General features: G+C 46.3%; 1 protein-coding gene across 1 annotated transcript; it reads right to left on the bottom strand.

The window, feature by feature from the left end:
* Positions 1 to 10,039: 10,039 nt before the first annotated feature.
* Positions 10,040 to 11,640, bottom strand: C8R40DRAFT_1074938 (uncharacterized protein; the record flags this gene model as incomplete). The annotated part of the gene is made up of 7 exons (XM_046226782.1): positions 10,040 to 10,067; positions 10,117 to 10,205; positions 10,291 to 10,328; positions 10,392 to 10,452; positions 11,194 to 11,227; positions 11,290 to 11,494; positions 11,598 to 11,640. 7 exons carry the CDS (start codon positions 11,638 to 11,640, stop codon positions 10,040 to 10,042), a joined length of 498 nt encoding a protein of 165 aa, XP_046079437.1.
* Between the last annotated feature and the right edge of the window lie 782 nt (positions 11,641 to 12,422).

The following is a 12,422-nucleotide window of genomic DNA, read 5'->3' as shown; positions in this document are numbered from 1 at the left end:
GTGGTCCCGGCGGTCCCGGCGGTCCTGGTGGACCTAGTGGACCCCGTTCTCCAATCTCTCCTGACATCCCCAACGAGCAACGTGCTATGTTGGAACTTCTCTCGGGGTTCAAGGGTTCCATTGAGACCCTTGGGACCGTCCTCGCCGCTCTCGGCCGTCCCTCTGACAGCTCTGAATCCAAGAGCAAGGTCAAGGAGCCAGAGGTATTCGACGGTTCGGATCCCCGAAAACTCAAGACGTTCTTCGTCAATCTCGCCCTGGTCTTTAATGACCGCCCCAAGTACTTCACCGACCAACGGAAGGTGAATTATACTCTTTCTTATCTCAGTGGGTCAGCCAAAGAATGGTTTGTCCCTGATATCCTCGACCCGGACCTCGACTCGCTGCCGGCCTGGACGTCGTCCTTCACGGCCCTTGTAAAGGAGCTACAGGACAACTTCGGCGTTTACGACGCCCAAGGCGAGGCCGAGGACGCCCTTGGTAACCTTAAGATGAAGGAAACCGAGAATATCCGGAAGTACAACATCCGGTTCAACACCCTGGCTGCTAGCACCAACTGGGATTCTGCCGCCCTGAAATGGGCTTATGGACGAGGCCTGGCTGAACGTATCAAGGATGAAATGGCGCGGTTGCCCGAACCGGCGACGCTCGCCGCTTATCGTCTGGAAGTTCTTCGCATTGACAACCGTTATTGGAAGCGCGAAGAAACCAAGAAGCGTGAGGCTGGTAAGCCTTTTATTGCTCGGAACCCGAAGAAGGGTTCCTCGGACTTCAAGACTGGTTCTACTAACCAGCACAACAATTCTCAGCCTTCGGGCTCTTCGGCGCCGTTCACGCCGAAACCTAAACCCTTCTCTGGTGGTAAGCCTAACAACAATGGTAAGCCCCAGAACTCTTCGAATTCCGGCCAATCCGGCGGTCAGCGCCCCGCATTCAACCATCTAGGAGCAGATGGTAAGGTACTTCCCTCCGAACGGGAAAGAAGGATGAAGAACAATCTTTGTCTCTTCTGCGGTGGTAAGCATCAGATTGCTGACTGCAACAAGCGAAAGGCCCGAGAATCGAAGGGCCGTGCTGCCGAGGTTGAAGAAACCCCCGAAGCAACCATTGAGGTTGTTGAAGAGGATTCGGAAAACTAATCCGCAGCTCTTGTTCCCCGGTACGAAATGGGAGCTGCGTTGATCAGGTTCGTACCTCACCTGGGGAGTTATATCTCAACGCGTCCGCTCTTTCCTCCATTGAACGATCTCTTGTAATATCATTGACTACTGAATTTCCTTTATCCGATTCGGCCGCGCCGGCCGAACCTATTTCTGCTCTTCTTAAATTTCCTACTCTTGTTGATTCTGGTTCTACTGACTCTTTCATCGATACTCGTTATGTTTCACAAAATTCTATCCCTACGACCAAAATTTCTCCTGTTAATCTTCGTCTCTTTGATGGTTCATTATCTTCTAAACCCATTACCGATATGGCAAATATCGCCGTTCGGTTCCCTTCCGGCGAGCTGCTTCTATTACCCTTTTATGTTACTCATTTAGATTCATCTTGTAAAGCAGTATTAGGTTACAGTTTCTTATCCCGCTACAATCCGTTGATTGACTGGGCATCTCGAAACATTACGTTCCGTAACACTTCACACCTTGATTCTCCACAGACGTCTGTACCTTCTGCCATCAACCCCGTTGTTGCAAAGGTCGCTGTTCCGCTACCGGAACCTTCGCCGTCGGTTTCACCGACAATTCAGGAGACCCCTCCTGGGGACTCACCTCGCTCTCGCTCTCGCTGCCGCTCTCGGACTCCACGGGCCAAGCCCCTTTCGTCCAAATTCCCCTTTGAACCCATCTATTCTTATCCTACGGTCTCTCAATTCGCTGCTCAACTGGAAACTCCCGAGGTCGACATTGCACTCGTCAGTGCTGCAGTCTTTAACAGGGCTTGCAAGGACGCTGGTATGGAACCCATTCTACTTCGTGCTATCCACTCAGAGGTCGCGGCTCGCGCCGCCGACCGCTCTTCCACCACTCCTACTGTCCCTCCACTCCATCCTTCTATCCCCGAAGAGTACGCAGAGTTTGCAGACGTCTTCGACGAGATTGCTGCAGATTCACTTCCTGAACACAGACCTTACGACCTGAAGATTGACTTGGAGGAAGGCGCTTCGCCGCCTCTCGGCCGTATTTATCCTTTGTCTGAAAAGGAGCTAGTCGCCCTTAAAGACTTTATTGACAAACAGCTGGCTACTGGTGCCATTACCCCATCATCCTCTCCTCACGGCGCTCCGGTCCTTTTTGTCCCGAAGAAAGACGGCAAACTACGCCTTTGCGTCGATTTCCGTGGACTCAATCGTATCACCAAAAAGGATCGTTACCCACTCCCACTCATATCAGATCTCCTCGACGCTCCGAAAAGAGCTAAAATATACACCAAATTGGATCTCGCTCACGCTTATCATCTAGTCAGAATCGCTGAAGGCGATGAATGGAAAACCACCTTTCGGACCCGCTACGGCTCTTACGAATGGAAGGTCATGCCGTTCGGCCTTACGAACGCCCCTGCGGCTTTCCAGCGGTTTGTTAATGACATCTTCTCTGACATGCTCGATGTCTGTGTTATTGTCTATCTTGACGATATTCTAATCTACTCTGATACGCCAGAAGAACACCGAGAACATGTTAAGGAAGTTCTTCGGCGGTTACGGAAACATCGGCTTTACGCCAACCCCAACAAGTGCGAATTCAATATGGATACTGTTGAGTATTTGGGTTATATTCTTTCTCCCGACGGATTGACTATGTCCAAGGAGAAAGTTCAGACAGTTCTAGAGTGGCCGGTCCCGAGGAAGGTTAAGGACATTCAGTCCTTCTTGGGTTTCGCAAATTTCTATCGTCGTTTTATTTATAATTATAGCGATATCGTTGTGCCGATGACTCGGCTTACCCGAAAAGGCGCTCCCTGGATCTGGGACAGCAGCTGTCAAGAGGCCTTCGAAAACCTCAAAATCGCTTTTACTTCTGCGCCGATACTGGCCCATTGGGAGCCAAATCGCCCACTTATCGTGGAAACCAACGCTTCCGATTACGCCATTGCGGCTATTCTTTCCATCCAATATGCTGACGGTGAAATTCATCCTCTAGCCTTCCTTTCCAGAACGCTTCATGCGGCGGAACTCAACTACGATACACACGACAAAGAGCTACTGGCCATCTTCGAGGCCTTTAAAGCTTGGCGTCATTATCTGGAAGGTTCGGGTGATCCGGTGGACGTCGTCACCGATCACAAGAATCTTGAGTATTTCTCTACTACCAAGGTTCTTACACGCCGACAGGTCCGATGGTCAGAATTTTTACATCAATTTAATATGGTCATCCGCTTCCGACCGGGAAAACTCGGCGAGAAACCTGATTCGATAAATAGACGCTGGGACGTCTACCCTAAAGAGGGGGATATCGGCTACGCCCAAGTGAACCCTCATAACTTTCGCCCTATCTTTACTAACGAACAACTCACTGCGTCTCTTCGAGCTACCTTCCTGGAAGGCCCCGTTTTACGAGCCTCGATTATCATGGATATCGAAGCTCTACACCAAGCTATCATTCTCGCCCTTCCCGCCGATCCGAGCTCCGTTGCTGGTTTGGAACTTGCTAAAGATCCTTCCAATGAACGTTGGAGCTTAGGTAGTGACAAGCTACTACGCCTTGACAACCGTATTTATGTTCCTAATCACGGCGACCTTCGCCTTCAAGTCCTTCGTTATTTCCATGATCATCCACTCTCCGGCCATTTCGGCCAGAACCACACTCTAGAAGCTGTACGTCGTCAATACACCTGGCCCAAGGTCAGAGACTTTGTTCGTGACTACGTTACCTCTTGCACTATCTGTGGTCGCAATAAGCCCCGCCGTCACCGGCCTTACGGCTTGTTGAAACCTTTGCCGGTTCCGGTCCGACCCTGGGACTCCATCTCTATGGACTTCATTGAGCAACTGCCAATGTCGAATGGCTATACAGCTATCCTCGTCGTCGTGGATCGATCTTCCAAACCGAGCGTGTCAATCAGACTCTCGAGCAGTACATCAGGATCTATTGCTCCTACCAACAGGATGACTGGTCGCCTTTACTCCCGATCGCCGAGTTCGCCTATAACAACGCTCCCAATGCTTCCACTGGTATTACTCCATTCTTCGCTAACAAAGGATACCACCCAAATATCACCGTTCGGCCCGAGGTCGACATGAAGTCTGATCTAGCCAGAGACTTCGTCGTCAATCTCGATGAACTCCACGTCTTCCTTCGAGAGGAAATCCTTTTAGCTCAGTCTCGTTACAAGGAACAAGCTGACAGAAAAAGAATCTCGCACCCGGAGTTCCCGATCGGCTCCGAAGTATTCGTTCTTGCTAAGCACATTCGTTCTACTCGTCCTACTGAAAAATTCTCAGAAAAATATCTTGGCCCTTTCAAGGTCATCAGTCGACCTGGTACTTTGTCTTATGAGCTCAAGCTCCCAGACTATCTTCGCCGAATTCACCCGGTATTCCACGTCTCACAGCTGGAGCCGGTTACGCCGAACCCGTTCCCGAATCGTACTCAATCTCCTCCACCTCCAATTGAAGTTGATGGTGAAGAGGAGTACAACGTTGCCGAAATCCTCGACTCCAAGCTGGACAGAAGGTATAAACGTTGTCCTCTACGTTATTACATTCGGTGGGCCGGTTACGAAGGTACTGATGATGAGTTCTCTTGGGTTGCTGCTGATGAATTACATGCTGACGAACTTGTACCGGCGTTCCACGCCCGATACCCTCACAAACCTGGACCTTGATCAAAAAAAAATCATTTTATTCCATTTCCCTTTTTCGCCGCGCTCCGCCGAAGTCTACTTTGTGCGTTTAGAGGATAAACACGATGATAGCAAATTGAGTGTTTATCTCTTTCTCTTAATTGCTTACATTCTCCTTCTATCTACTATTTCACTTATATTTCTTTCACACTTAGACTAATTACACTTCGTACTAATTACTTCTTACGCCGCTTCGCGGCCCATTCGCTTTCCGATTTCAAAATCGAGTTAACATTTTTTTATATATACAAAGTCCAAAAAACAAAATTATATAACGAAGGCAGGGCAACAAGAAGAGTACAAGAAGATGGCCGAAGGCCGATGTCCGATGTCCGATGTTACTCTACTCCGCTCTCTCCTTCCCTTTCTCCGACCGGGCCTTCTTCGGCGCCGGTTCTCCCTCTTCCTCTACCTCCTCCTCTCCTTCTCCATCCTCTTCTTCTCCCATCCTCCTATCCTCTTCTTCCTCCTCACTATCCACGACCCTTCTCCTCTTCTTCGGCAGCCGCGAAGGTCCTGGTTCCGGCATCTCCGGTGGTGTTTTCCTCCTTCTCGCGGCGTCCGTCATCAACCAGTCCAACTTGCGGTTGATATGGCAGTTGTAGGTGTTGTCCTTCAACTGGCCCTCTCGAAGCTGCCGGTTGTCTGCCAGCAGCTGAGCCATCTGGCTCTCCAAGATCGCCAGGCGCTCGCCGATCGGTTGTCCTCCCCCCTCTCGCTTCACCGTCGAAGGCCGCCCGGAGTACGAGCATCTGACCTTAGCGTCGTGACAGGGTTTGCAAATAATTGAACTCCTCTTGCCAGCCTGCATCTGGCAAGGGATCTTCTTGTTCCTGCATCGTTCGCAGGGAACTCGCTCATCGTCGTCTTCATCGTCATCATCTCCGCCATCGTCCGGATCTCCGCCGCTAGCCTAAAAAACTTAGAGTTAGTAAGTCGGTGAGGATATGGCAGAAATCACTCACCTCCATCCTCTGTTTGCCCTTGGCTTTCCTAACCACCCGAGGAACTTCTACTTCCACTCGACGAGCGGAAGTAGATGCTTCCCCTGGGGAAGGGCCCCGGCGGTTTCGCGCTGCCGCGGCTGCCGCAATCCTCCTTCTCTTCTCCGCTGCCTCTTCCTCCAATCTTCTGGCATTGGCGGCCCGCTCGGCGACCTCTTGCCTCTGCCTCTCCTCCTCTGCTTTCTGTCTAGCTTCTTCCTCCGCCTTCCTTTTTTCCTCCTTCCTCTTCCGGTTCTTCTCCCTGGTGAGTTGCAATTGGAGCTCGAGCTCCCGTTCCTCGTCAGAGGGATCCGGCGTTGAAGGGCGAGTTGGGGCCGGGGGCGAAGTTGGATGGGCGCCGGTGACCGGAATCGAGCCGACGGTAGTGGTGGTTCTGGTGGTGGTGCGACTAGAGGACATGTGTAGACTTGGAGTTTTGGGAACTTGGCCATAGCGGCAAAACCTGGCCCTTTTTTATAGGGTCAAAACTGCGCACGGACCAGCAAGAAATTTTCTTCGAGTTGTACTCGGTTTACGGTGTACCGAAAATTTTCTTGGATGACTAACGATAATCCCCGGCACCAACGGCTTTTGAAAATTTTCCTGCTGACTGACGGGCCAAATTCCCGATGCTGACGGCCTTTAAAATTTTTCCTTGTTGACCAATCAACTCCCGGTATTAATGGCTTTCGAGGGCTCAAGCCTAAGAGGGGGATACTGTCAAGCCCATGCCTCGGGCCTCCATTCCGCCGCTCGGCATTCCGAAGATCCACCTTTATTGTAATCTCTTCCTTATTGTTCTTTCTTGCTACACATACCCTTTCACTCTAGTCCCTCTTTATTGTCTTTTACTTTACCCTGCAGGACTACACGTATAACTCCTAGTAGTTAGTCTGGCGCTCCGCCCCGCTGCGCCGCTCCGTAGATATAAATACTGCTTGTACGCTACTGTAGTTCCTCAGTTTAATTATCGACTTAGATTCCCTCTTCCACTCTGTGCTCTCTAAGTCTTCAGGCTCAACGCCTTGAAGTACTCTCTGCGCTACCTTAGGACTAGACGTCCTCTGGCTCGCTCCTCGTCACCGGCGATACCGCCGCTCCGACTTGGCTGCTTCTCAGTTCCTCCCTTCTCTACTCTCGATCTCCGGGGACTAACGGCGTAACGGCGGTGTTGTTAATAACTTCACTACTGTCCCACTCGTCTTCCGCACTTAGACACCCTGTGGCTCTGGCACGGTTACACGGTGTACATGATCTTAACAGGATGCTTCTCCCCAAAATAAGTAAGGGAGTCCTGCATCTTCTCGTAAGGTATGGATGCCCTCTATGACTGTACAGAATGACCTCTCAGCTACCCCGTTAGCTGCCGATGAATCAGGTGGGACTTTCTTGATAATTATCCCATTTTCAGCACAGTATGCATCTACTAGTCTGTTATTCAGTTCCCTGCCACTGTTGATTTGGATCACTTTTAGCTGCTTGCTGGTCTGTTTCTCGGCCATTGTTCTGTACTTGTGCAACGTTTTTAGTCCGGTCTCCTTCTGCTTGTTTGTCAGGTAATATGGTACCTGGAATGACGGCTTTCCATTGGTGCAGAGCATTAGGTAGCTCACCCCCCCACAAGTTTGCATTCTCAAGGGTCCAAACAGATCCAGAAGTACCCTTTCCAGCACTTCTGATCTGTGGGTTAGTATCTCATCGAACGGGTGCTTCATGGCCTTCCCGTATAGACAATTTTTCGCACATTCCGTGAACCTCCTTCTTTGTTATGTTCAGTCCATCCATGAGCTTCCAGTTGGCCCTGCATAGTATACGGCGTATCCCAATGTGTCCTAGCCTCCAGTGCCAGGTGAGTATGTCTATTGGCCTGTCTCACATGCATGAATAGTTGGCTGATGTCTTCCCTGTCTCTTACTGAATCTTAGAGAAGTCATTACTACTATTATTCTATAACATAATATCAATTATTCTCATTGCTCCAAAGTCCAGAAAAAAATTACTTTATACTTGATTCATTATTCCCTGATTACTCTCATTGCTCCACAACTCTAAAACATGATTACTCTATGTCTCACATTCATTACTCCTATTACTCCATACCATAAAGTCATTTACTCTCATTATTCCACAAGTCAATTATTCTCATTGCTCCAAAGTCAAGAAAATAATCACTCTATACCTTACATTCATTATTCCCTGATTGCTCCAAGTCTAAAAATGATTACTCTATAGCTTGCATCCATTACTCCTATTATTCCATTAGCATAAAGTCAATTACTTTCATTGTTGCACAAGTCAATTATACCAAAATCCGGAAAATAGTTGCTCTATACTTCACATTCATTACTGCTATTATTCTATAACATGATATCAATTATTCTCATTGCTCCAAAGTCCAGAAAATAATTACTTTATACTTTATTCATGATTCCCTGATTGCTCTCATTGCTCCACAAGTCTAAAACACGATTACTCTATGTCTCACATTCATTACTCCTATTACTCCATACCATAAAGTCATTTACTCTCATTATTCCACAAGTCAATTATTCTCATTGCTCCAAAGTCAAGAAAATAATCACTCTATACCTCACATTCATTATTCCCTGATTGCTCCAAGTTTAAAAAATGATTACTCTATGGCTTGCATCCATTACTCCTATTATTCCATAGCATAAGGTCAGTTACTCTCATTGTTCCACAAGTCAATTATTCCAAAATCTGGAAAACAGTTGCTCTATACTTCATATTCATTACTGCTATTATTCTATCACATGATATCAATTATTCTCATTGCTCCAAAGTCAAGAAAATAATTACTATATACTTGATTCATTATTCCCTGATTGCTCTCATTGCTCCACAAGTCCAGAAAATGATTACTCCATGCCTCACATTCATTACTCCTATTATTCCATAGCATACAGTTAGTTACATCACACATCACTTCTTAGCATGAAATTTATATTCATTACTCCATCTGCAAAACCTGTATGTCCGCCAGAGCAAGGGTACTAGCTGGAGAGCGCTCTCCAGCACCGAAAGCCCCGAAAGCAAGATTTTTAACTTGCTTTGGGTGCTTTGGCTGCTGGGAAGCGCTCTCAGCTGCTCTCAGATGATTAGCCGAACATACATGTTTTGCAGATGTCCCTTGCTTGAGTGTTACAAGGTTTTGAATATTTGTTGTCATAATTTCATAAGTGTATTGTTAGTTTTGAATATTATTTTCCTAAGTTTTACATTTTCACACCAGTCATAACCAATTCTTATCCAATACCTACCCGTCACAGTCACAACATAATTATTCACTGTCTTTTTTATTATCTGCAGCCACTTAATCAAATCTTATCTTATGTACCATTTACTAATTATTCAATTGTAATTCCATAAGTTTTGACTAAATATTTCATAAGTCCACAATAAGAAATCTAACTTATACTATGCTTATTGTTCACCCATTTTCATAAGTTTTCATTTTGTATAATCAAAGTCCACCCTTTCCTATCTAAATCTTATCCTATTGTCCATAATAGTTCCATAAGACCATTATAATTCAACGCCGCCTCTTTAATAATACTGTAACGCCCGTATTACATAAGCTTTTAATTAGCGCTGCATCAATCCGGCTACTTATGTTACCGGCGCTTTTCGGCTGTCTTTCCTAAGTATTTCATAAGCACCGCAAACTTCGGAAAGATTGCATGCAGTGGTACGTGTGTCGGGGAAGTCATCAGGCGCTCGGGTAACGGATCTGTCTTGGGGGTTTACGACATGTGGGAGCTTCTGGTTGGTGCTGAGATGGGTCTGGTGGCGGTCGGGGTATGACAGCGTGTCAGTGAAGGACGTTTGGGTAGGTATACGGTGGTACTTGTGTGGGGAAGGTGCAGGAGGGAGGTGCATGATGGTACTTGGGGAGGTGTAGGGGAAGTGCAGGAGGTGGTTAGAGTGTGTGACAATGTGTGGCTGGTACTGGGGCTGGTCTGGTTGCAGGCAGGGCATGACATCGACCTCCCGCACTTAGACACCTTGTGGCCTCTGGCACGGTTACACGGTGTACATGATCTTAACACAAATGCATGTCAACGAAAGAGGTGAAGCCCTGTGCTATCGACCTAAATTGTACAGGGAGTGTTCATAACATATCCTGGTATATGTATGTACTCGCTATTAGTACAATTGTTAACAACATAATACAATCACAGTGATAGACACCGATCCTACACTGCTCCTGCGGCACCCCCTTGGCTGGGGAGGTAAGAAATCACGATGTCATTCAATGGAATCAATGTGATACCTTGGTATTGGTGGCAAGGGTTTTTCCGTCTTTGCGCTTGAAAATTGTGGTCCATCCTTTCTCCAGAAAAGGTATACGTTGAGAAGATCCTAAATCATCATATGATAGAATGATATATGGTGTCCATTTATTTATTAATTGATTCTCAACCTCCAAATCAATTTATGTACTTACTTTGTGAGTTCCAAAAATGATGATTGCAACAACAGGTACTGTTGATCATATGAAGTAAATTATCACCATTCATCTGAGACCCAGGATGAATTCTTACTTACATATTGCTAAGATGATATCCAGTTGAACCAGGCCTTCTTCTGAATTATTTGCATCAATGAACTTCAGAAAAAAGTATAGCAGACCAGCTCTACACAAAAAAGAATCAGTGCATAAGGGAGTTTGGGAAAACTCGCAACTTGCATTGCGCCAACGAGGCTGGAAATGGTGAAAGCTGACATCCGGATAAACAATGACCTGTAAATGCTCCCCCGCAAAAATAACCAGTGTTTGCGGAAAGATAGGCATAGAAGCACTACAACAAAGTTTGAGCACCTTAGCAGTAACCGAATACATATTTTTCGGCTATTCACAGTTCAAAACAAGAGATGCAACCACAAAGGTAATCACAAGTGCCGCGTTAATGCTGCTGCTATAAAAGAAATTAGGAGTTTGATTTTTTTGAATGGTGTACGAAACAACACACGGAAGATGAAAATCTGATTCGCTACAATATGAGATGGAGGTAAACGTGGCTTCTGGTCTAGTAAGGGTTAACTTGGGGACATGCAATGAATGACTATTTTCCGTCAAGGTATACATAGAACTAAATCTCACACTCAATGATTCAATGATTAGGACAACTAAGATCATATAAGGAGTGGTTATAAGCTAGGGAGTAATGGTAAAAACATTAGAAACCAATGGTAGTAAAGCAACAGAAAAAATCATTCACCATTATGCGCCAATAATGCATTCTTCTTACAGCTTTCCCTGCAAGCATTCCTTGAGTATTGAGATAGAGCTCGAAGATCAAAATGCGTCATTATTTCAGATGCTCCATGACAAAAAAAATGGACTCACTTGAATGACCAATGCTAGGGAACAAGCGGCTACACTGAATAAGTATTATTATTAACAGTGTTTCTAGTAAGAAAGGCATTCGGAATTAACCCTCACAAAGAAGGAGCGGAGCGAGTCAATGTTGACTGTGCGATGCACAGAGAAATCCCAGGATCCTCATCATATGCATGCCCAGCAAAAAAAAGAAGTAGGTAGGATGCGCAATACACTATCCAGCTGATGAAAAAGTTGTACCAAGTGGCCTGACGAGGTACGGAAGAAAATGATGCCGCAACCAAAGTGATGATGGAACCAACTAAACCTGTAAGTTGCAAAGCCACAAAAGTTGTAGTTTCAGCATGAAACTGCTTTGCGACTGCGAGGCATGTTAGTATGGTGGATGGAATCATACACCAGTCCCTCACCTTCACTCGATGGCTGAACATTGGCTAACAGAACGTGAACCATGCCTCAATTCAAAATTGAAGTAACAAGGGGGGCCCAGAGCCGTTTTTTGGGGGGTAGACGTCGAGTTAACTTCATATTTTTATGTGAAGGTTTCACTGGGCAACATGATATGGTCGTTTCTGTGGTATCAACTCGAAACATCTTCATTACAATTAAATAATCAGATCACAAAGATCATCGCAGCGAAGCTCGGAAATCATATAAAAAGGAGTACTAGTCTGACCAGAGTCTGACGCACTGCCTTCGAGGACCAATCTGAGGATGTGTTGTTACTACAAGCTTGAGAACTTGCAATTCTACGCGCTGATTCGGACAAGATGATTGTGCATCGTATTCTGTCTGGAAGGAATTGAGGCTGCGTCGTTGTGGATGTAGGAAATAACTTAACACTGCAAGGTCATCAATATTCAACAGGATCGTGAGTCATCATTGAGTTGAGATACCCGACTACAGTCAGTCAACTATGTACGCGGTAAGAAGCAGCAGCGGAAGCAATAGATAGTTTCGGAGTCGGACGTTGAAAGTCAACTGCAGGATTAGCACAGAGGAAATGTGCCGCGGTTGAGCTTATATGAAATGATTGTTCGTCATCAGAAAATAAAAGACGTGATCAAATTTGATGTTTATCGTTTTCCTCGTTTTTGCCATTTGTGACCAACGCTTTATACTCTGAGTCTGGCGAGAAAAATCTGTTATTGAGAAGTTTCATGACAAAAAAATTGGACTTACTTGGAAGACCAATGCCAAGGAACAAGCAGGAGCCTGAAGCACTAAATGAGTAT

Source organism: Lentinula edodes, assembly GCF_021015755.1.
Source record: "Lentinula edodes strain Le(Bin) 0899 ss11 chromosome Unknown C8R40scaffold_72, whole genome shotgun sequence".
Taxonomy (NCBI): Eukaryota; Fungi; Basidiomycota; class Agaricomycetes; order Agaricales; family Omphalotaceae; genus Lentinula; species Lentinula edodes.
The sequence above is the reverse complement of the archived record's forward strand: the minus strand, read 5'-3'. Positions and strand labels throughout refer to the sequence as shown.